Below are 23,141 nucleotides of genomic sequence, written 5' to 3'. Positions count from 1 at the left end.
GAGTCCTCCAATCCATGGATACGGTATGTCTCTCCATTTATTTAGATTTTGCTTAATTTCTTTCACCATTGTTTTGTAGTTTTAGCATATAAGTCCTATACACGTTTTGTTAGATTTACTCCTAAGTATTTCATTTTTTGAGTACTTATGAATGGTATATTTTTCATTTCAGCATCCATGTGTCCGCTGCTAGTTTATAGAAATACAATTGATTTTTGTATGTTTATCTTGTATCCTGTGATCTTGCTGAACTCATGAATTCTATGAAGTTTTCTGTAGGTTCCTTGGGATTTTTGATGTAGATAATTATGTCATCTAAAAATGGGATAATTTTATTCACGCCTTTCCAATCTGTTTGCCTTTTGTTTCCTTTTCTTGTCTTGTACTGACCAGAACTTTCGGCACGACTGTGTTTCCCTGAAAATAAGACCGGGTCTCACATTAAGTTTTGCTCCAAAAGATGCGTTAGGGCTTTTGTTCAGGGGATGTCATCCTGAAAAATCATGCTAGGGCTTATTTTCCGGTTAGGTCTTATTTTGGGGGAAACACGGTATATTAATTAAGTGTGGACATCCTTACCTTGTTCTTGATTTAACGGGAAGTATTTAGTCATCTACCATAATAGTATCATGTTTGCTGGAGGCTTTTTGCAGATGTTCCTTACAAAGTTGAAGAAGTTCCCCTCTATTACGATTTTTCTGAGTTTTTATCACTAATGTGTGTTGAAGTTTTTCAAAGGCTTTTCCTGTATCAGTGGATAAGATTATTTTTTTTTCTTCTTTAGCCTGTTAATATGGTAGATTACATTGACTAACTTTCAAATATCGAACCGGGCTTACATCCCTGAAATAAACTTCACTTGATCATGGTGTGTAAATATTTTTATAGATTGCTAAATCCTGTTTGCTAATATTTTGTTAAGGATTTCTGAGTCAGTTTTCATGGAAGATATTAGTTTCTAGTTTTCTTTTTTCCTACTGTCTTTGTTTGATTTTGGTATCAAGGTAATACTAGCTTTGTAAAATGAATTGGAAGTGTTCTATTTTGTGAAACAAGTCATGTAGAATTGGTGTTAATATTTCTTTAAGCAGTTGGTAGAATTCTTCAGTGAAATCATCTGGGTCTAGATCTCCCTTTCCCAGGAATTTTAAAATCATGAATTCAATGTCCTTAACAGTAGTAGGGGTATTCAATTTATTTGTTTAATAATGAATGAGTTGTGGTAGTTTGTGCATTTTAATTTATTGATCCATTTTGTCTAAGTTGTCAAATTTATATGTGTAGAGTTATTCGTAGTATTGTCTTATTATCCTTTTGATATAAACAGGGTCTGTAGTGATAGCCCTGTTTCATTTCTAATATTGGTAATTTGTTGCTTTTGTCTTTTTTCTTTGTCTCTCTTTCTGGAGCTTTATTAATTTTGTTGATATTTTCAAGAACCAACTCTTCGTTTCACTGAGTTTCTCTAATAATTTTCTGTTTTCAAGTTCATTGATTTATTCTCTTATCAATATTCTGCTTGCTTTGGTTTTATTTTCTATTTTTCTGGATTCTTGAGGTGAGATCTTAGATTATTATTTTGAGACTTCTCCTTTTTTCTAAGGTACTCGTATGCATTTAATGCCATACACTTCCCTCTGAGCATTGCTTTAGCTGTTGTTGTATTTTCATTTTCGTTCAGTTCAATGTATTTTAAAAAATTTCCTTGAGATTTTATCTTTGACCCACGGATAATTTAGAAGCATGTTAATTTCCAAGGGTTTGGAGGTTTTCCTGTTATCTTTCTGCTATCAATATCTAGTTTGATTTCATTGTGATCAGAGAACACAGTCTATATGATTTTAATTATTTTAAATTTGTTAAAGACTGAGTTTTGGCCCAGGATATGGTATATATCTTGATACATGTTCCATAGGCACTGGAAAAGAATGTGTATTCTGTTGTTGGGTGGAGTGCTCTATACAAGTTTAGATTCTGTTGATTATTGGTGCTGTTGATTTCTTTCATCTCCTTGCTAATTTTCTTTCTAATGATTCTCTTTACCTTATTTAAAAATACCAAGTTGCAGATACTACTACTAATAAGCCTGATTTGATTAAGTGCTTATTATATGCAAAGCATTCTCTTTAAGTCTTTTTATATGCATTATATAATTTAATCCTCCCAATAACCCAGTGTGTCACATATTATTATTACTGAGGTTGAGAGAGGTTAAATGACTTGCCCACCAAGATCACAGAGCTAGTAGATTGCAGAGCTGGCATTCCAACCCAGGGTTGTCTATTACATGTGTGCATGTAACCTCTATGCAATTTGTTCTACCAGGATCCTAGACGACTTGATAAATTTTCTTCTAGTTCACATTTGAGTAAAGACGCAAACGTTATAGATGACTGTGGGGAATGTCCCACCAAAGTACGGAAGGCAGACTCTAAGGTAGTCCCCAATGATTCCCACTTCTTGGTACCCGTTTGTATAATGCCCTCCCCTTGAATACGGTCTAGACTTAGTGACTCACTTCTAATGGACAGAATATGGCAAAAGTGATGGATGTCACTTCTAAGGTTAAGGTACAAAGAGATTGTGGTTTCCATCTTGGGCCTACTGTCTCTCTCCCCATCCCTCATCCACTGAGGGAAGCCAGGTGCCGTGCTGTGAGCTGCCCTATGGACAGGCCCGCGTGACAAGGAAGCGATGCCTCGGGCTCACAGCCAGGGAGGGCCTGAGGCTGCCAGTAGCCATGTGAGTGAACACAGCTGCAGAGCCTCCCTGACACAAACCTCGAGATGACTGAAGCTCCAGCTGCCACCTTGCCTGTAGCCTTGTAAGGGACCCTGAGCCACAGGCATCTGGCTAACTTGTGCCTGGATCACTGACCCACAGAAACTATGTTGTTTTAAGCTGTTGAGTTTGGGTGAAAGTACCCAAGAAAGAGAGAAAGCAAAGATAGGAAGCCAATCTTTTGGCTTCTGACACTACCCTCTTCTCTTGGGATTGAAACTCCAGGGAAATCAAGAGATGACAGAGACCTCCTGACAGACTGGGGTAAAAAATATAAGAAAAGAGGACCTCTGTCCTGTTTACCATGAGTCTGCGAGGACATCACCTCACATTATCCTACTATGCAGTGAGGGGCAAATATAGGTGGGGACAATCAGAAGTGTGACATGTGTCAGCCAAGAGAGTAATAGACATAAATCGCATCCTGGAGTCTCTGGTAGGCACAAAGAGAACCCAGAGGTTCCCTGGTGTCCCCAGAGAGGGGCATGGAAATTAGGTGAGTTGGGCACCTGGAGCTGGTCGTGGGATATCTGTGTTGGAGGGGAGGTAACCTGTGAAAGGGACACTGCGTAGAGCCCCTCTTGCTCTAGCCACCACCTGCCTTCTTTGGGAGACTGAAGATTTAACAAGGGACTGAGTTAGTGTGTAAGAGACGATGTTCAACTGCTTGGCAGGTTTAAGATTATTTAATGCATTGTGTCATTCCCTCTGCCCTCAATAGCACCATTAGTGGAAATGGGGGCTTTAAAGCGAATGCAGTTATTTCTTACAAGCCTGTAATGTGTGTTGATCCACTCCAGTCACTGCTACCATGTGTTGTCACACCTTGGCAGCCCCATTGCTTCCACAAGGCCACTGAGATGAGTGACCCCTAGGCCTCCTAGTTTCCATTTTTGGTTGCTACCCTGACTCAGACAGAAAATGAAAATGATCAAGTAGAGGGGCAAGTGACAGCCCTAAATGGTGAGAGTGGTATAGAAAGGGTGGCAGAAGCACAGAAATGGCTAGACATAGCTGCATACTTGAAGATGGCCTGGTGTAGGTGTGGAAGTTGTTCCTTACTCATCTTTGGTGAAATGGAGCGTAATCTTAATTGATGCGTCTTGCTCCCAAATCAGCTAACCTCAATTGGTAGTCATCATAAGTGCCTCCTCCTTTTTCTGTGGTTACAGTGTGTCCTCCTCTTCTTTGGAAATTTAACTTGAGTTATAGGGCTGCCGTATATGGCTGTACAGATTGTGCAAAAATCCAGGTGGTACCATTTATATTGTATGAGATGATTTGACAAGTCATCTCTCAGTAATCTTTCCACATCATTACTTCTGGATTCTCATTATTCTCATTCATTAACAAATATTTAAGATTTATTAAGTGCCAGGTGTTTTAGGTGCTGGGGATTTGGCAATGAACAAGATAAATAGAGTCTGTGCCCTTGGCTTTGGTACAAAAAGAGACAGATGATAACACCATGAACAATGTAAGTTTCGATGTTATAAAGAAGAGGTTGCACATGTGGGTGTGAGGTAAAATGTTGGGGAGATAATTTCTTATGTTCTTTAATAATACACAGAACCATAGCCTCTAAATATGTATTCTGTACTTAACCATTTTCCTCGCTTTTGAAACTCGAGACAGCAGACAATATGCTGTATGTATAAAATAGATATTTAATACAAGGTAATAGAGTTAACAACTTCTTATTAGCTTTTGCATTTGTCCTACCAGGATGAAATGGTATTTTAAGAGAATATGAATTACTGAATACACTGAGTGGGAATAGTTTGATAATTGTATCATTACATAAAATTAAGGATACTTTTATGGGGTTGGTGGTGGCAGAGAGGCAGATTTTACAAATTTAGTATATTCTTGACATTTGTGAGGGATATTTTCTAAGACTAGGAGAGGCCTCAAGATCACAAACCTCACCAGGGCACATAATTTCCCCATAAAACATAGGAAAATATAACTGAAATATTTAAATATCTTTTGTATCCTTAATGATTCTCTGTAAGTACAGGGCTGAAAATATTTGTAGGGTTATTTTCTGGCTTAGAACCTTCATTTCCTTAGACTTCTTCATTACCAGTACTAGTGGTTAGTTTTCTTTTAAGAGACTTTCTCTTTTAATTAAAAAAAAAAAAATAAGTAGAGGTTAAAAAACAAACAAACCATGGAAGTGATTACATTCTTAATGAATAGAAAAGTATTGGAACATATGAAGATGATGGTTCATGAGTCTGACTCACTCTTGGGTTAGGGACCCACTAACCTACAGAAGCCCTCAGAAAATGAGAAATCACTATGAGTCATTAACAATTAGAGTCAATGAAAAACACTGAAACCAAGAATGTTAAATCCACAGATGTTAAAGGTCTTTCGTATCTAAATTACAGATCCATAGTAGAAGGGCAAAATACAACCATTTGCTCATCTGTTTATTGTTATAGTATACGCAAGATCATTTTTATGGATAGGACAGTGATATAGAATTTTCCTAGCTGAATATCACATGAGAAACTGCTCTGGAACACCTTAAATTGGATTTTTAGTCTTTTGCCAAATACCAGCTACTATGGTTGCTTCCTAATTTGTCACAAATTCATGAATGCTCTGAACCTCAGGTTCCTTCTTGTAGTGAGGATTGATAAGTCCAACCTCCAAGGGCAGAGGTGAGGATGAACTGAGCCAGGGTTATAAGAAATCTTCATACACATGGAAGTGACCCACACCATCAAGGTGCTATCATTCAATCAGGTATCACTGGCTTCATATTCCCAGGTTTGTTCCTTGAGCAGAATAAACACATGGGAAGCACCAACTAGCTGAAATGGATGTTGTGTAAGGGGTTTAACTTACTTCTTTTACAAACCACTGACAAAAGGCAGGACCAATCCATTCTCTTGCATGAATACCGCAGTCAATCCAGACAGCTCTTTTGTAAGCTCGTGATCTTCTGCCCAGCTGAAAACAAGAGTATTCATAGTAACCAACACAGTTTTTTATTTTTTGATTCATTGACCAGCATAATTAATAAGGTTTCAGCATAATTATTCACTATAGTTTGTTTCATTAGGTAACCCATGAAAAAGAGAGATTCCTTATCTACTTCAGAAGTCCAGCCTTGTTTATACAGAAGCAATAAATTTATCACCCTAATTACAAATCAAAGAACTAGAAAATACACAGGGAAAAGAGCAATCTCCTAAATAGGTTTGCTTCTCTATTTTAATATACTATATGACTGATAAGTAAAAAGCCAAATGTCCCACCCTGTCCTCCATCCAAGGACTCTTAAAGAGCTAGCAATATTTTTTAGGTGAACAAAGTCAAATTTCATTTCAGCACAAAATGGAAAAACACAAAACAACTTGATCTGTAGAATCAAGTGGCAGATTTTTCTTTATAATCCTATTATCAATATTACTTATAACCTGGTTTCTAACCCAGGTTATGAATAAGTGGCTCTTGACATTATAATTATAGGGGATCTAGTTTTCATTTATTCATTAATTCACTCAACTAATACTTCAGGAAATCCTTTTCAATGTCAGACATTGTACTTGGCACCGGAGATTGAAAGTTGAAAGACAAGGATTTATATGCTAGCGGAGAGAACAGACATATGAGCAATTAATCCTTATGATGTGTGTAAGTTACTTGATAAGAGTGCTCTAGAACAGGGGAACATGCCTATGTTTCTTGAGAAATAGAAGCCTTCTCAGGAGAGGAGCCTTCTTCTTGAGCCCTGGAGACTTGAGCAAGACTTGAAGCTTGCCTGGCAGACAAGTCGAAAGAAGGCATTTCAAGCTTGGAAGAGAATATGAGCACATCCTATCTGAGGAACTTTCTAGGACATGAGGAAGGAATGGGAGGTGAAGCTGGACGCAGAAGCAGGGAACACATGAAATTCCTGAATACCATGTAAAAGAGAGAAGGCTTCATCCTGAATTTCATGTGGAGCTGGGGAGAGAAAGAGAGAGTGAGAGCTCGCAATGACAGCATGTGGTGATGGATGAGAAGGTAGAGGTGGGGGACTTGAGAGGAAGTTCAGTACTGAGGCCATTATTCCGATAGTCGAGGGGGAATAGATCCAGAGATAAGTTAGGGCAACAGCAGTGAGGGCAGGAGAAGTGGTGGGGGCACATCCAAAAGATACTTAGAAGAAAGAATGGTTAGTTCCCCATGGTAGATTTAAAATAAGTGGTTAAAATAAAGGAGAGGAATTTAGGAGGATGCTCATATTTTTTGATGGGGAGCACACCATTCTGAGGCCAGGTGCTTTTGTGAATACCGAGATGAGAATGTAAAGTAGACAGTAATAAATGAATTTAAAGCTCCAGAGGGTGGACTCGACTGAATAGAATAGTCTGGAATGATTGTTGAAACCACGGGGAGGCTGTGCCCATGTAGAGAATGTTCATAGAACGAAAGCACATCTGAGGCTAGAATGCTAGGATTATTACCAAGAACCTAAGGGAAAGACAAGGGGAGAAGAGCCAGAGAATGAGACCAAGGGGAATGGTCAGGGAGAGGGGAGGGGAACCAACGAGGACTCATTGTTGACCTTGGCAAGAGAAGGTTTAGAGGAGTCGTGGGGGTGCAAAGGCCAGGAAGTCAAGGTCTGAATGGGAAGTGAGGAAGTAGAGACAGTGATGCTTTATTATATATCTTTTTAGATGTTTGGTTGAGAAGGAATAAAGAGCTACAGGTCAGTGGATAGACGAGAACACAAGGCTGGGAATGACACATACCTTCTCACACATTTATGTAGTTTTCATTGGTTCACCTTAAGTAGCGCCAGCTAACAAATCATGTTGAAGGCCATTCTTTTTTAAGTACATTCATAACTCTGACTGTGTTAGAATTCTCTGTAAGACTCAATGGCAAAAATTTACTGTGGCTTAAAACCTAAGGAAAATTGTTTTCTTAAATGATTAGATGATGTGAAATATGAGACTGACAGGCCATTTCATTTCTTTTCCCCATAGGTCACAGTTAGACAAAAAGGAGTGGTAACATTTTAGTTAATTTTCTATTTTTACCTTTAAAACAAAAAGAGATCTTCCCTCATATGATTTGCCAATAGAAAACATGTGAATGAGTCCTGAATGAGTATTATTCAGATGATGCATCCAATTTTGAATCTAAAAGCAAGTAAATAAAAACCGTGTCAGACTCCCATAATTATAGAGCTATTAGAGAACAAAAGGTAACAAAAAGACAATAGGCTTCAGAACTCAAAGAGCATACATGGAATATAATATTGAACAAAAACCAATTCTCTATTGTAATTTTCTTTAGGATACTTAAAATTACATTTTATTTTCTGCCTTTACAAATACGACCTTCATGTCTTTATATTGTTACCTCTTTAAAGCATACCTTCTGCTACCATTTATCAATAATATCTTGATGGCAGAGTTTTAAAGAAAGTTAATTGATGCATTCTGAGTTCCTCTTAAAAATCAAAATTTATTTCCATTTCCCCCCAAGTATTTAAAAGAAAATAAAAGAAATCGGCGTTGGTAAACCATCTAGACCACTTGAAAGTGTTCATTAAAGTCCAATATATTATAATTTGCCACTGAACAGAAGATGCTAAGAAAAAGGCATTATTTTTTGCATTTAAAGGTAATGTATTGAGCCACACATAAGAAGTCATAGTCTGAGTAATTTCCCCAGTAATACATTTCCCCAGCGATACATTTGCATTGATCTGTTCACACACACTTATCTGTCATCAGGAGAAGGTATACGAGTATTTGAGATGGATGAATAAGGCACTTAGAAAGATGGGTGACATTTCTGACTTAAAAGCCCTGTGAGGAGGAAGGAAGTCACATAAAAGTGTCCCACTGTTCCCATGATGTAAAAGAGTCTATGCTGAAAAAATAGATTTTGGAAAGTCGCCATATTTTCTTTCTATTCTTATTTATTCTAATGAATATATATATAGAATATACATCCATATATTTTAAAAATTTGACTTTATTTATAGTGCATGTTAATAGCACTTCCATGTGCTAACGTATCTAACACCTTTCCTTTGTTGTAACATAAAATATGTAGAAATAATTTTGAAAAGAAAATCATTATCAAGAGAACCAAAAATTTTCTTAAAAATATAAGACTATAACGGGATCTGATTAATTCTACATGTGGCATTCCTCTGCTCAATTCAAGGGAAGCATGGAAAATATATATACACATTCATTTAATCATTCTGTCATCAACTCTTTATTTAGAGGTCTCTATTTGCTTGCCACTTAGACACATGAACAAGAAAGAAATGGCCTGCCCTCATGGAACTTGCAGCTTATTAGGAGAGAAAGGCAGTCATCAAATAATTGTCCATCCAAGGGCTGTGGGCACATGCAGTGTGCTGGGGTTGGAGTGGAGTCCTGATCCAGTCTGGGAGAGTGGAAACAGATCTTCTTGCTTAAGCTGAGATTTGAAGAGTAACTAGTTGTTGTCCAGGTGAACAGTAAAGGATGGGGTAGTGGGAATGAGGTGGCTGTGTATTCCAGGTAGAATAAGTAACAGCATGTTAATAGGTCCTGAGATGCCACAGATGAGGCTTGGTCTTTGGGAAGTCTTAAGTTTGCAGGAGGTGTGGGGCAAGAATCAAAGCTCACGCTACCCCTCAATAAATCGCTGTCCTCCAACTTCGGCTAGCTCTACCTTCCATCAGAAAGTGCATCAGGCTTTTCAGTTACGGTCTTTAGAACTGAAATTATTCACAACATTACCTTACTCTTCCAATGTCCTTCCATGTCCTTTCTAGGGGTGGGTCGGGTAAAGCAGATGAAATTCAAATTATTTTGGTATGTCTTTTATAGCAGTTAAAGGCTTAATGAAGAGAGGATTGAACTGAGGGGCCTAGACAATAAGAGAGCTTTTTATATAGCCCCACCTCTGTCTTAACACTTCTCGATAAAGGTACATTGATTAAAAAAATAAATAAATTAAAAAAAGCTCCTTTGATTACATACTTCTTCTAAGGAGTGATAAACTTCGTAATTATATTCAGAAAGGGATCTTCGATTTCTCTGGGCTTGCAAACTGCTTTCCTTTTCTAGTGTGTTCTGGAGATCTTCTATGAGAATCCTGGATTTGAAATGGTAGACATGAAGAAAATTAAATGGAGTAATATAAAAATCAGGCAATATCAAAAGAAAATCATGCATCTTTGAGGAGAAAGACAGAGAAGATTGACATTTCTGAAAATACCAAATGTTGGGAAAACGTTCTTTTTTAGGAAATAAAAACTTAAATAAATGGTGTAATAAATATAAAATGTAAAATAGGCAGGTGTTTTCAAATAGTAATAGTAATAATAACTACCATTGATTGACAGGTACAAAAATTGAATGATGGATATGACCACTTACATTTGTTAAGTGCCTGCTAGGAACTGTGCTATATATTTCACACACATGATCACAGATAATAACCCTATGACGTAGGTTTTATTGTTAACTCCATTTCACAAATGGGGAAACTGAGGCTCAAATGGGTGAAGAACTTCCAACATCACTCTGCTAGTAGAGGGTGCAGAACCAGAATTTCAACTTGGACTGTGAACACAAATTCCCGTCTTTAGACTCCATTCTGGTTTGACATTATGCAAACTGAAACAAGACAAAGTCTTTTACTCCCTCACCACATCCTCCTTTCCGTCCATTTCTATCTGTTGCCATCCCTTTCATCACTGAGAAACCATCTCATATCATCACCCAGCACACCTGACCCAAGACTCAGAGAGAAAAGGAAAAGGAAGGAAGAAGCTATAGTTCTCCAGAGAAACCTGAAGAAATGCCCTGAGTGGGAGAAAGTGAACGCCACTGCCTGCCAGTATGAAGAATGCCGAGAGAAGACAAGCTCAGCTAATCAAAGTGAATGCATTTGAAAATTGAAGGCTGTTGCTAGGGTGGGGGACTCCAGGGTCACTGCAGTGTGTGGAACCACCTCCATCTGGAGTCGTTAGTGTTCTTGGTGAGATGTCTGGGCTAGATAGAGGCTTGTCTCCCCAATACTCACTTATCTCCTCTAACTAGAGGGCCGTGAAGTAACAAGGCATTCCCTCATTTTGGATGCTTCAAGATGTTAAGAGCCTCGCAGTGATTTTTCTGGGCCTGGCAGGTAGCTAAAACGCTTTGCTTTCATATTTTATCTTCCCAAAGAACCTATTGCTTCGTAGTTTAAGTGCTATTAAAAAATCATGTAATGGCATCTTTAAATGACTTCCAAGGTTGATCTATATAAGCCACTTTATAAAAAAAGATTATCTTGAATGACCTGAATCAACACTTTTTGTTCCATGAAGGAAGCAGCTTTACTCAGGGTCAGGCCGGGTGTAGAACTTTCCTTTTGATTCCTTCCTTTGTTATTTGCTGAATATTGTACCCATTGTGGACAAATACTTAATGAGGAATTTATCATTAGCTGATTGTTCTTTTTCTTTCAATTTTTGACTTTAAAAATAGGAAACATTAAATATCAAGATGGGGGGGCAGGTAACACAAAGTTGGTAAACTTGCTTTGTAGCTACTTGCAGTGGCTCAATGTGAGTGGGACATTCGATTGTCCGTCTGAACATGATCTGTATTAGTGCGTCCTTTCTTCCCACAAGGAAAGAAGTTACAGTTGAAAGTGGGTTTGTATGGACTACAACACCTTAAAATATCACCTGTGTAGGTCTTAAGACCCAAATGAACTTTTGTATCACTGTCCAAGCTTCCTGTGTTGTGAAATACTATGGGGTGGTCAAGAAAGATGCAAGTTTGATTAGGCTGAGATGGTTTGTCAACATAGTCCTTTTACTGCAGGCAATCTTCAAAAGAGTTTCCCTCACTAGTACCATCTATCCATGTCCTGGCGACTTTTCTCTATCCCAGGAAACTAAGAAAAAAAAAAAAGTAAATAGATTTGTCAGAGCCAGCAATCTACACAAGAATTTCCTCCCGAATTTTCAGTTTAAAAAGACAAAATACATAAACACAAAAAGTTTTCAAAATGTTTACAAAACGGAGCTGTAGTGTATTGCTTTTGCATTATTTCCGAAGTGGACAGACCTTCTAAATATAAACAAGTGCAGATAACTTGTTTCCACTCAAGAGCAATCCCACCCATGTATCATCAGAAAGTTTTGAAGTTCTGATGCTGATAATGCATGTGTTGGGCAGCTCTTGGTAGAACAACCATTGTAAGAAGGGGGAGAAAATTAGGACATGAAGACAGATACACGTAGAGGGAAGAGGATATGAAGAGACAAAGGAAGACGACGGCCATGTACAAACTAAGAGAGGCCTGGGAAAGAGCCTTCTCTCACAGCCCTCAGAACGGACAAACCCTGCCCATACTGTGACTTCAGACGTCCAGCTTCCAGAATCATGAGATGACAAATTTGTTTTTAAGCCAGTCAGTCTGTGGTACTTTGTTATGGCAGCCATAAGTTTAATAACTTAGATTGTACTTTAACTCAGACCCTAAAAGACCAACCTGAAAATGAAAATAATTGTGACGTGGCAGGTCTAGCCCATGTTCCTTGTCAAGTAGTTGACTGGAAGCTGGAAGATTGATGAAAAGGTCATGAAATGCTGTCCAAAAATGGTTTTTGTAACTGTTGGATTTTCTTAGTTATTTGTGGCTGATTATTATTCCGATGCCAGGTGTAAGTACTCCTGGGGCTATGAAGAGCTTTCCAAGTGATGTCATCACTTAGTACAAAACCACCTCCTGAAAACTTCCAGGGTGGAGGGGAGGCTCAGAAATTTTTAATTCTATGACCAATTTTTACAGGTACTTAATGTACAAAGTGATAGAAATTTTTTATGACAGAATAAATCATCTCATCTGTCATATCACCTAGGGGCCAGACACATGGGGCCACATTATCTTTGCTTTAAAGATAGTTATAGCTATACATTATAGCTATACATTATGTATAATTTTACAGGGTCAATGATAATCTTTTGAAAATATCCCAGACCACAATAATAAAAGTCAATTAAAATGATCTCTACCTACTGGCCCCGTGAAATTTCATTGACTTATGTGTTATTATCTTGGGACCAACAGAATCAGTAATTCTAAATGACTGAGGACACAACTGGTTTAAAACACTGTTTTTAAGACTCTATTCTCTGTGACATACAGTGTGATATTTTATTCTATATCTGTTCCACATGACCTATATTTAATGGCAGGAAATAGAGACTTGTTAAAATAACTGGTATATTCTTTTCTACTGAATAATAATTAATGAAACATGTGAGTTGTTACTGAGCACCTATAGATATAATTACCGAGCTCTTTCCTGCCGGGCATTCAGAGAATCAAGGCACGCTTTCAAAGCTACAGCAATGACTAAAATATATTCAATAGGAACAATAGTTTCATGCACAGCTGTGACTCTATCCTGTTCTAGAAGCACAGATAAAATACCTTACTGCAAAAAGCATATCAATACTTCAGTAAGGCTGTGATTATCTTTCTGCCAGGGAAGTATTGGTGTAGTAGACCAGGGAGGGACGTCACTGCCACTTTGCATCCCTTGGCCCAAGGAGACATTGACCCACAGAGCCATGAACCCATTTCAGGCCTTGCCCGACATTAGGGATCTTTGTAACAGTTTGGGCAGCACAGAACTTGCTAAAAAGGTGCAGTTGTTGAGGTCAGTCATTTATATCGTGCCTCTCAGCCCTCAAAACCTAGGATTTCAAACAAAAGATATGCCACTGCCTCCAGTCTCATTAATTCACTACACTGCATTTCAACGCCCCCTCCTGTTCCTGCATGACTCTCCATCTCTCCATTTCCTTTTCCCTTGCACCTGTTGGAATCCCTCTTTCATTGTAAATACATTTCCTACTTCCTCCAGTCTCTTCAGAGAACTCTCTTTTCTCATAGTCTTGCCCCAACAAAAATTGGACTCTCTTAAAGAAAGAGATTTTATTTTCTTTGGCTTTCTCTTCTTCCACTCCTCCTACCATGGGGCCAGAAGGGAGGGAGGTCAGCATTCTCCTGGAGTCCCATTTCTGCCTCCCCCTTAATCTTCTAACTTCCAGGAAAAGCTCATGCTCCCTCCTGCATCATGCCATTCCTAGCTGCTTTCCTCTCACTCCTGCGTACTCTCTCATGTCCCTATTCCAGGAATTCTCTCCCTCCACCTCTAATCTTGCAATCAGCCAAGGAGACTCGAGACTGCGGTGATGCGATGATTCTCTGGTGACTTAGCCCATCCATTCTTGACCACAGTGATCGCTACTCCACTTCATCTGTCTCCTCCATGGCTACTTCCTGAATCTTGTCACCAGCCATAAGTGTTCTACCCCAGAACTCTTAGCATCCAATAACCTACACTTTGTCAAAACTTCATTGCTTCCAGCTTGTTGTTTTCAGTCACACTAAATCTGTTTTCAATATAAAGATCTTCATCCCTTCCTTGATTTTTCCATTTTGTCCCATTATCCCTCCTAGACTCTCCTCCATTCCTATCCAGATTAGACCCATGGATGGACACTTGAGCTAGTGCCTCTCTAGGAACTACTACTTCCTTGCCAGCTTGATCTTTCTTAGTTCCTGTCCAATAAAATTTCAACTCTGTATCAGGTTTACAATCTTTCTTCTCTGCAACAACTACTTATATTGGTTCCTACCCCAGTTTTTCTCTCAGAACACTCTTCAATACCTGTTTTTTCACTTTCAGAGGATAATCTTGCTTCTTACTTCATCCAGAAAATTTTAGCCATCAGTTATGATCTCTTTCTGCTAGAACCACATTTACCTCTTCAGTCTTAGAGGATAAAGTGCCCTTCCTATTGTGCAAACCCACTCTCCACTTGTGCATTCTTTCCTGCGCCATCGGCCTTTCCTTCCTTTCCGGTCCTTCCCCTCAGCCCACAGACAGGCCAAAATGGCCTCCGACCCAAACAAATCCCAAATCTCAGGCAGTCATTGATGCTGCATCTTCCTGTAGTCACTCCTAATTCTCTGCTTGTCTCCTTATTCTGCCTTCTAAGCGCAGTTGTCTGCACTGCTGCTCCATGTCCTCTCCTCCTGTTCACTTCTCTGTCTTCTGCTCCTGACAATCTAATCCCAGCATTAGAGTCACCAACACAGTTTCTATTGCCAAATCCAAAGGACACTGGTCATTCCTTTTCTCTGCGGCACTTGGCACCACTGACGTTCCTTCTCCCTAAAGTCTTTCGTTTCTTTTTTGACTCCTGCGAGTATCTTCCACTTGCTCTATTCTTAGTAATCTATTCCTTAACAAACAAACAAACAAACAAACAAACAAACAAACAAACAAACAAACAACACCCAAATAACCAAATCTGTTTGAATCTGTCTGCTTGGTTACCCAAGCTAGAAGACTTGGCGTCATGCTTGGCTTCTTCCTGTTGCACCTACATCCAACCAAGTGTGCAGTCCGGGCGGGGTGGGGGGTTTTGCCGCTGAACTGCTGAGAGCTGTCCTGGTCCCACTTCTCTGGTCGTGACTCAGGGCCTCTCTCTCAATAGGAGACTGCGTTTGCAATCTCCTATTGCCCCTCCACCCAGTTACATGTGGCTCGCTTCTTACATCTTCTTACATGGGGGTTGTGCAGCGCCACCCACAGGATAAAGTCTGAGCTTGCTCTTTGCAAGGTCCTGAGTCTCATCCTTTGCCTGACACAGCTCCTACAAGAAAGCTTGTTCTGTCCCTGCTTTTCTATCCACATTCTAGGCACTGCTAGGCTGCTCTCCTTTCCTTTGTGTTTACACTGACCACTTAGTGGTGATGTTGAGATAATATGTCACTGTGGGTCCTTTCCCCTCCCCCATTACACTAATATGCTCATCAAAGGTAAACATGATTGTGTTATATTCATGTTGGTTTTCCCCACTTGATAAAGTACCTGAAACATTGTCACTGGCAACCAATACATAACCTGAATACAGCTATCATTGAATTCAATTTAGTACAAATGAATTAAACAATGAAAAAAATGCTTACTTGTACGGGATGGTGGCTTCCTCTAAGAAGGCTAACAGGGCTCGGGAACCATTTTGGGGAATATGGACATCAGTAACTGTTCCCTCTGAGACATAGGAGAGACTGCTGGGCTGCCACAGGTCCACCTATAGTGCAGGAACCAACCTATAATTCACATTCAGTGTAGGTGGGGAAAGATCCGTGTCACAATGTCAAACACATTATCTTGTTTGCATTCAGAAACACCAAACACATTTTGGAATTAGACTCAATGCATTGACTTTGCATTTGGTCTGCAAATTGTCTCATATCCAGATAGAATGTGATCATTATTTATATGTAATAGTTTAAAGACTAATACATTAAAGCCACAAAGGAAAAATAACATAGTCCTGAGTATGACTATGATACTGCTGAAAGCTATTTATTGCATAAATTTTTGAATAATAAGAAAAAGAAAGATACAAATTACCCTTCATCCTACTAGAGAAGCAAATCGTGTAGCTTGACAACATTTGGTAACTTTAGATGAAATATTCTCCGGGCTACTCCTCCTTCCCTAACGCGTGCCTTTCACTAATTTCTATTCCATCTTCACATGTCAACAGAAACAGCCCTTTCTCAGGGAAGATGCATCAGCTAGGGTAGGTCCCCTTGCGCTTCTTTCATTTTATAACTTCCTCTTACCAGAATGCACCATATTTTGCCATGTAGAATGCGCTCCCTTGTGTAACGCGCACCTATGTTTTTGGCCCAAACTTTCAGGGGAATGGAATTAGTATTACCCATGTATAATGCACATCCTTATTTTTCCCTCACCTATTTGGGCAAACAATGTGCATTATCCACAGCGAAATATGGTCAACTCCATGAGGGCAAAGGATTTGTCCAGTCTGGTCATCACGAGGTGCCTAAAATGGCGCCTTATGTATATTAGCAACTCAGTCGTCATCTGTTGCAGGGTGTAGACCCCGGGTAGTAACTCACTACACGTTCACCAGGTGGTCAGTGGTTTGCAGGCAAGCAGGAACCACGTATGTTTGGCATCCTGTAGTGTTCCCAGTGCCTTGTCTAGTGCTCTGTACCTGGTAGGAGCTCCACATTCCTGGAAAGAATGACTGAACTCAGCTGGGAGGGAGGACAGCTCAATCTGTACCAGCCTAGAACTACGTTTTCAACAAGGCACAGTGTGTCTGTCCAGTCCTGTCTGTCTGCTCTCCGCCTTGGGGCTCCCTCTTCCTGCATTTCCGGTCTTGGTTTGTTGCAGGATCTCGATACCGGCTAAATCCTTATCTGATCAGGATGAGTTACTACATCTTCACTAAGATGCCAGTGTCTCTGCATTCTCTTAGGAATTCTAGAAGACTAAAAATACTTTGTGACTCAAGGAAACATACACCTCTACCAGTATAATTTAACCTGGAACAGGGTAGAGAGCCATTTATTTTGGGGACAAAGAGTCTACTTGTTCTCTTTCTAGCAGTTGACTCTTCCACTAATTCGCAAGGGCAAATCTGACTCAGCTAACATGCTAGTCCAACAATCAGAGAAAAGCAGAAGTGTGGGGCTGGGAGGGATGCTGAGAGATCATTTGGTCCATCTGTCAGCCCTTGGGCAAGGATACATCTAGGACTGAATCAAACTGTCCCCAATAGATGCAAGTAAACCATATCTTTGAAGTCTCCAAAAGAGGAGTGTCACCGACATACTGGTTTAACTCTGATTGACATTTAACAAGATTGCAGATATTTTTCTTAATCTCTTACACTGAAGCATAGTTTCATTTTTTTTTGTTTTTTGTTTTGTTCTATTTAGTGAGGAATGTCTGGTTTCTTGCCTCTGTGAGATAAAGCATGTTGGTATCTTTCACTTTTCTTGATATGTTAGATTTTTAAAATTCTTTAATCATGTTTGCGACTTGCCTCTAAACCCTTATAGAGACAGATTTTTTTCCTTTCTGATTGTGTTGGTTTTTATGCTCATTTCACCATTTTTTTTTTAAAAATTGATTACAATTGACGTACAATATTATATTAGTTTCAGTTGTATAGCATAGTGGTTAAACGTTTATATAACTTAGAAAGTGATTCCCTCGATAAATCTAGTACCCATCGGATACCCCAGTTATTACAGTATTGACTATATAATCCCTATGCTATACTTTACATCCCCGTGACTGTTTTTACAACTGGCAATTTGTATAGGTTAATCCCTTCTCCCCAACCCCCTTCCCATCTGTCAACCATCAATTTATTTTTCAGACACAGATTTTTGATATTAAGGTTTCCTGCAATCATTTAATGCCAGTGGAGATGAGGAAATAGTGCCATATTCATAGAGATGAGGAAATAGTGCCATATTCATAGGGTAAAGAGCCACAGGAATCGAAATAATATGAATAAGCCTCTGGAGATGAGTGTGTAAGTGTTATTTTCTGGAGTACATGCTAAAATAAGCACCTTCATCCCACAGAAGAGCGTAGCGTCCCCATAGGAACAGGAGTAATATGCCCTCCAGCATAACCTGGAGAAGACCTCCTAGGAAACCAACATGTCATCAGAAAACAGTTGTTCTAAAGGAAACCGACAAAAAAGAATTTGCAAAAGCAGGACTTGCATTTTGGTGTGGTATTAGGAAAGTAAATGGAAAGGAATTATCAGCTCTTCTGCAACAATATTTTGGGGAAAGGGTACTGGATAAGTAACATGGATATTTCAGTCTGGGTGGCAGGCTCATGTCTGTGTCTTGATATAGGGGGCAGTAAGGCCCATGTGAGATTTGTAAAGTGCGACTGGCCTTACAGATATTTCTAATCTTTTCAATAACACTTTGAGACAGGAGTTATTGTAGATATTTTTTATGAATGAGAAGACCTAGGTTTGTAAAGGTCAGTTATCTTTCCTAAATATGCATAGCGACAAAATGGTGACATAGGGTATGCCTAATTCCGAAGCCCATAATTTACTGATTGGGTAAGTGTCTTCAGCATCTTCTGAGAGGACCCCAGAAGAAGCAGCAACTTCCAGTTTCCTGATTTAGTGTTTGAGGAGGGACCTGACTGGTGGGTCTCAGACCGACAGGAAATGTCAGGGGTTATTTACCCTATAAATTAATACGCATATTTTTAAAGTCCCCTGTGGGCAGGTTACCATCAATCATTTCCACAGGGCCTGATCACACTGGGTGAAGTGATAAACAGTTTCTGAGCTGCAAAGCTGGGTGACAACAAAATATCAGCCACCTTGCCAGGATGGCCGGAGACTGTTTACCAACCATCACAGGACTGGGCTGCAAACATCCCTGATATCCAAGCAACAGATGCTCCTTTGCAGAGCCTTCTGGCCTTGGAACCAGGTGGTTGCTCCCATGTGTTCCTTTCCTATGAATACCTGTCACATATAGTCAGATCTATTTAAAGGTGGAGGCAGTTCAGTGTAAAACGTTCAAGACTATGGATTTCTTGGAATCCAGTGACCCTCAACTGGAATGCTACTGTGACTTTGGGGAAGATTTTCACATTTCTGAGCCTCAGTTTCCCCATCTGTCTTGTGAAGATAATTAAGAAACCTATTCACACGCTTTCCTGTAGGGTTAATTAGAATAATAGAAGTAAAACACATAGCAGAGAGTCTGGCACATGGTGAGCTCAGCAAATATTAGCTAGCTGTCATTATTATGTTTGAAAAGCATATGAAAAGAAGAGCTAGAAGCAGTAAAGTTTTCCTTCACCTATTTTCAGTTAAGATGAAAAATAGGGTGAGACTGTCCCCTTATTCAGAGAGTACAACCTATAGATGGCTTTAAGGAGGATGGGACACAATAAACACAGCAAGAATCTGAACAAGGCTGGACTGTTTCCTAACACAAAAGCAAGTAGCTGGGGCTAATTTTTCCTGGCCCTGTCTTCTCTGTCCAAGCCCAGGAGCATTTTATAAGTTATCACTTCCCCAAAGCACAGCCCCAATAAATCCAACCAAAGGCCCCAGACATTTAGGTAATTAAGTTTCTTGTTATTTCACTATTAAAGAAAGATGAAAATATAATAACTACCAACTAATTAGGGACTAAAATAATCATAAAACTTAGTGGAGACCCCATATTGGAATAAAATTAGATCAGTCCAAATGAAAGCAGAGCTTATAAATGTTAACATAATAGCAATTAATACTACCAGCCGGAGTACTGGTCATCAGAAGAGCATTATTCCTACAACATGAGGTAGAGGAGGGACGGCCTGGAAAGACTTTCTTTTGGCACGCAAGTTTTCTCTCTAATTCTCTTCCAGGCTGAATACCAATCATCATAACTAGATAGTAAGTCATATTTACCAAAACAAAGCACACATATTGGAAAAGAAAAAGATTCTTAACATTTCCCAGAACTATTAATTGGTACATTCACCAGTTTGGGAGAGTTGCTGAAGCCCCATCAGTCAAAGACTCAGAACGTAGGGGTTTATTGGCTTGTCGCAACAAGCAGTAATGTCAGTGAGAGGGTGTTAGAAAGAACCTAGGGGATTTGGGCTCGTGTCAGGTAATTTTGTGAAGGGTTTAAGGAACGGCAGCTTTTCTCTGGATTGAATGTCGTCTGAAAAGGGGGTAATTCTATTACTAGATATCTTAATAATTTTATCTAGAAGTGGGAGAAATAACATGGGGCTCAGGCTGTAATTGATAAGCCCTAGTCACTTATATCAGCCCAAAATGGGGATGTTTGGTCATTTTCCTGGTTTGGACAATGTTCTTTTTGGGTCTGTATATGGTCATGATCCCAGTGGTCTTGTTTTTATCTTATTTCAGGATGGACAGAGACTGGTCTTGTCTGAAGTTAGTGTTCTATGAAATGGTTTATATTCCACAGGAGAATGCCAAGGTCTCTCTGTAGTGTTAGTGAGGTCTGCTGGCCAGGAGCTGCGTTCCCCTTTTCAGGATAATCACTGCCCTACTTAGGTCATGTGATAAGTAACGCTATGCTACATGAGGGCTGGGGACCCTCAGCATTATCAGGCCAGGGTGGCTTGAAGGTGATTTAGGGACTAGGGAGTTTGGGGTTATGGAACGAAGGATGGCGCGCTCTGCTGATCCACCCAGGAGAAATTAGGAAGTTCATGACATGTACGTTTGCCAGCTGCATCTTTCTGTGGTACCTACATACCACCCCCTTTTTCATATAAAAGAGTCAATACTACTGTAATCTGCCCTCTAGGTGAACATTTGAAGACTTACCAATACTAAGGGAAGGTTCCTGACTCCTGTACTAGAGGTGCCAAAAATTTAGCCGACCCCACACAGGAAACTTATTAGAGAAGTAATATTTCACTACATTTTGCTACCTTAAAATATATCTACACCTGAGAATTGAGTTAGCATTTTTAGGCCATTTTTTCTTCTTACCCTGAAAGTCAGAAATAAAACAAGACACTGTCAACAATTTAGCACTAGAATCACCTTTTACTAATCAGTTATACTGACTTATTGGTCAGTATCAAAGCTAATAATAAAGCAAGATAACTACTCAATTTTTACAAAGTAAAATGCTTTTCCTGAAAGCATTTCCCCAAAGCAGCTAAGAAGATGAAATGGAAATCAGCAAATTATTTCCTTCTATATGAATTGTCACCTGATGGTAATTGTCACCTGATGTCACCAGTGAGGGACTCTCAATATGGAAGGCTGGATGACCAAGCAACTGAATCATCATCTTTTGAACAATCAAGAGGACCAGGAGATTGTTCTATCTCTCAGTTGTCTGTGAGAACAGGTAACTACCCCACATCTACGCACTGTTTCCTGAGTATCTACTGAGTCTCAGCCCTTGAGCTCCATGCTGAGGAGTAAGACATAGCTCTGCTCTCAAAGACTAAGCAGACGTCACATGTAGTCTACAGAGAGGAGACACATGAGGACTGTTCCATTGCATTATGGGAGGTGCTTTGGGACACCTTAGTCGGGAAAGGGTGAAGGGAAGTAGAATAAGAGGCATCTTCAGAGACTTCCACGCCAGGTGGGTTGTGTCAGAGATAGAGGAGAGGCGAAAGAATGACAATGTTGAAATTTATCTGAGCCCTGGGATCCTGGAAAACAGTAATGGTTACAATAATCCCACTGCTCCTCTGTGTTCTAGAAATGGCTTACTACAAAGAACCATCCTCCCCTCAATAATTTAGAAAAGACTCACGGACTCACCGCCGCCCGCCTTTTTTTATTTCTTTTTTAAAAATCTATGACAACCCAGATACAGATCCTCAGATTCCCATTTTTTGCCTCATAAATAGTTAGCTGAACTGTTTGTCCCCACTGATCAATCCAGACAAATTACCTGCTACTTTGATTTGACCAAGTGTTAGTTAAGCTTTTCTCTGCCCACCAGGCCTCTGAACTTTTATCCAACCTTGGCTGGACACATAGAGCCCCTTCCTAATATCGTGTTTCCCCGAAAATAAGACCTAGTGGGACCATCAGCTCTAATGCATCTTTTGGAACAAAAATTAACATAAGACCTGGTCTCATTTTAGTATAAGACCAGGTCTTATATCGTATCATATCGTATCATATCATATCGTATCATATCATATATCATATCATATATAATACTAGGTCTTATATTAATTTTTGCTGCAAAAGACGCATTAGAGCTGATGGTCTGGCTAGGTCTTATTTTTGGGGAAACACGGTAGCCTCTCCTGAGCATCAGCTGACCCCACAGTGAAACTTTCTCTAACGTACTGTCTGATCAAGCCACCTCCACCTGTTTATCCCACTTCCTGATTCTTTCTAGCTTTGTTCACTCCTCCACAAAAGAATGTCCTTTTCTGTCTGACTTTTGAGACTTATAGATCTTAAGGTTGGCATGTTCTCCCTATGGCAATAGTCTCTTTTCCCATATTTGCAAAAATCCTTTTGAATAAAGTCTCTGCTTTCCTAACTCTAGATATGGTTTTTAGTTGATGGTACTATACAAAAGCATGCTCATGGTTTATTTAGAGAATAAAAGTTCAGAAGAAGTTCTTTTAACCAACGTTCACATATTGTATCCTGACTTAACAATACTCTTCTATATTGACAGAATTCCTGCTTCAAGATATGGGGTAAAGATATTTCCATCCCACTCCCTCCCCTCACACACAATCACCTCTAAAATAACAAGGGGAGCTTGAAAGAGAAACACTATATCTTTGATGAAACTAGCTATAGACCTGAACAATAAAATACAAAGATACCAAGCAAATAGAGAAATAACAAATGACTTAGTTGATCAGAAAAAGTTCAAATCTAACCAGCTAGGGATAAGGTGTGGGATATCAGTGAAAAGCAAGTTCATGAGCTCCACAGAAGCTCAGGACTGTCTCAGGGATTGGTATTACTGTGGAGTAGGGAAGG

At 39.5% G+C, this 23,141-nt stretch overlaps 1 protein-coding gene across 1 annotated transcript in view; it reads right to left on the bottom strand.

Annotated features, from left to right (window-relative positions):
* Positions 1-23,141, bottom strand: part of CPA6 (carboxypeptidase A6) — a 225,829-nt gene that overhangs the window by 58,268 nt on the left and 144,420 nt on the right. Inside the window, exons 3-6 of the mRNA XM_019725306.3 lie at positions 15,784-15,908; positions 9,777-9,891; positions 7,827-7,928; positions 5,641-5,745 (exon numbers count right to left, since the gene is read on the bottom strand). Of these exons, the coding sequence (XP_019580865.2) occupies positions 5,641-5,745; positions 7,827-7,928; positions 9,777-9,891; positions 15,784-15,908 (447 nt within the window). The remainder of the gene's footprint in view (positions 1-5,640; positions 5,746-7,826; positions 7,929-9,776; positions 9,892-15,783; positions 15,909-23,141) is intronic.

Source organism: Rhinolophus sinicus, chromosome 7 (genome assembly GCF_057876585.1).
Source record: "Rhinolophus sinicus isolate RSI-liver-muscle chromosome 7, RSI-T2T, whole genome shotgun sequence".
In the NCBI taxonomy this organism is placed as follows: Eukaryota; Metazoa; Chordata; class Mammalia; order Chiroptera; family Rhinolophidae; genus Rhinolophus; species Rhinolophus sinicus.
This window is presented reverse-complemented; position numbering and strand designations above follow the sequence as displayed.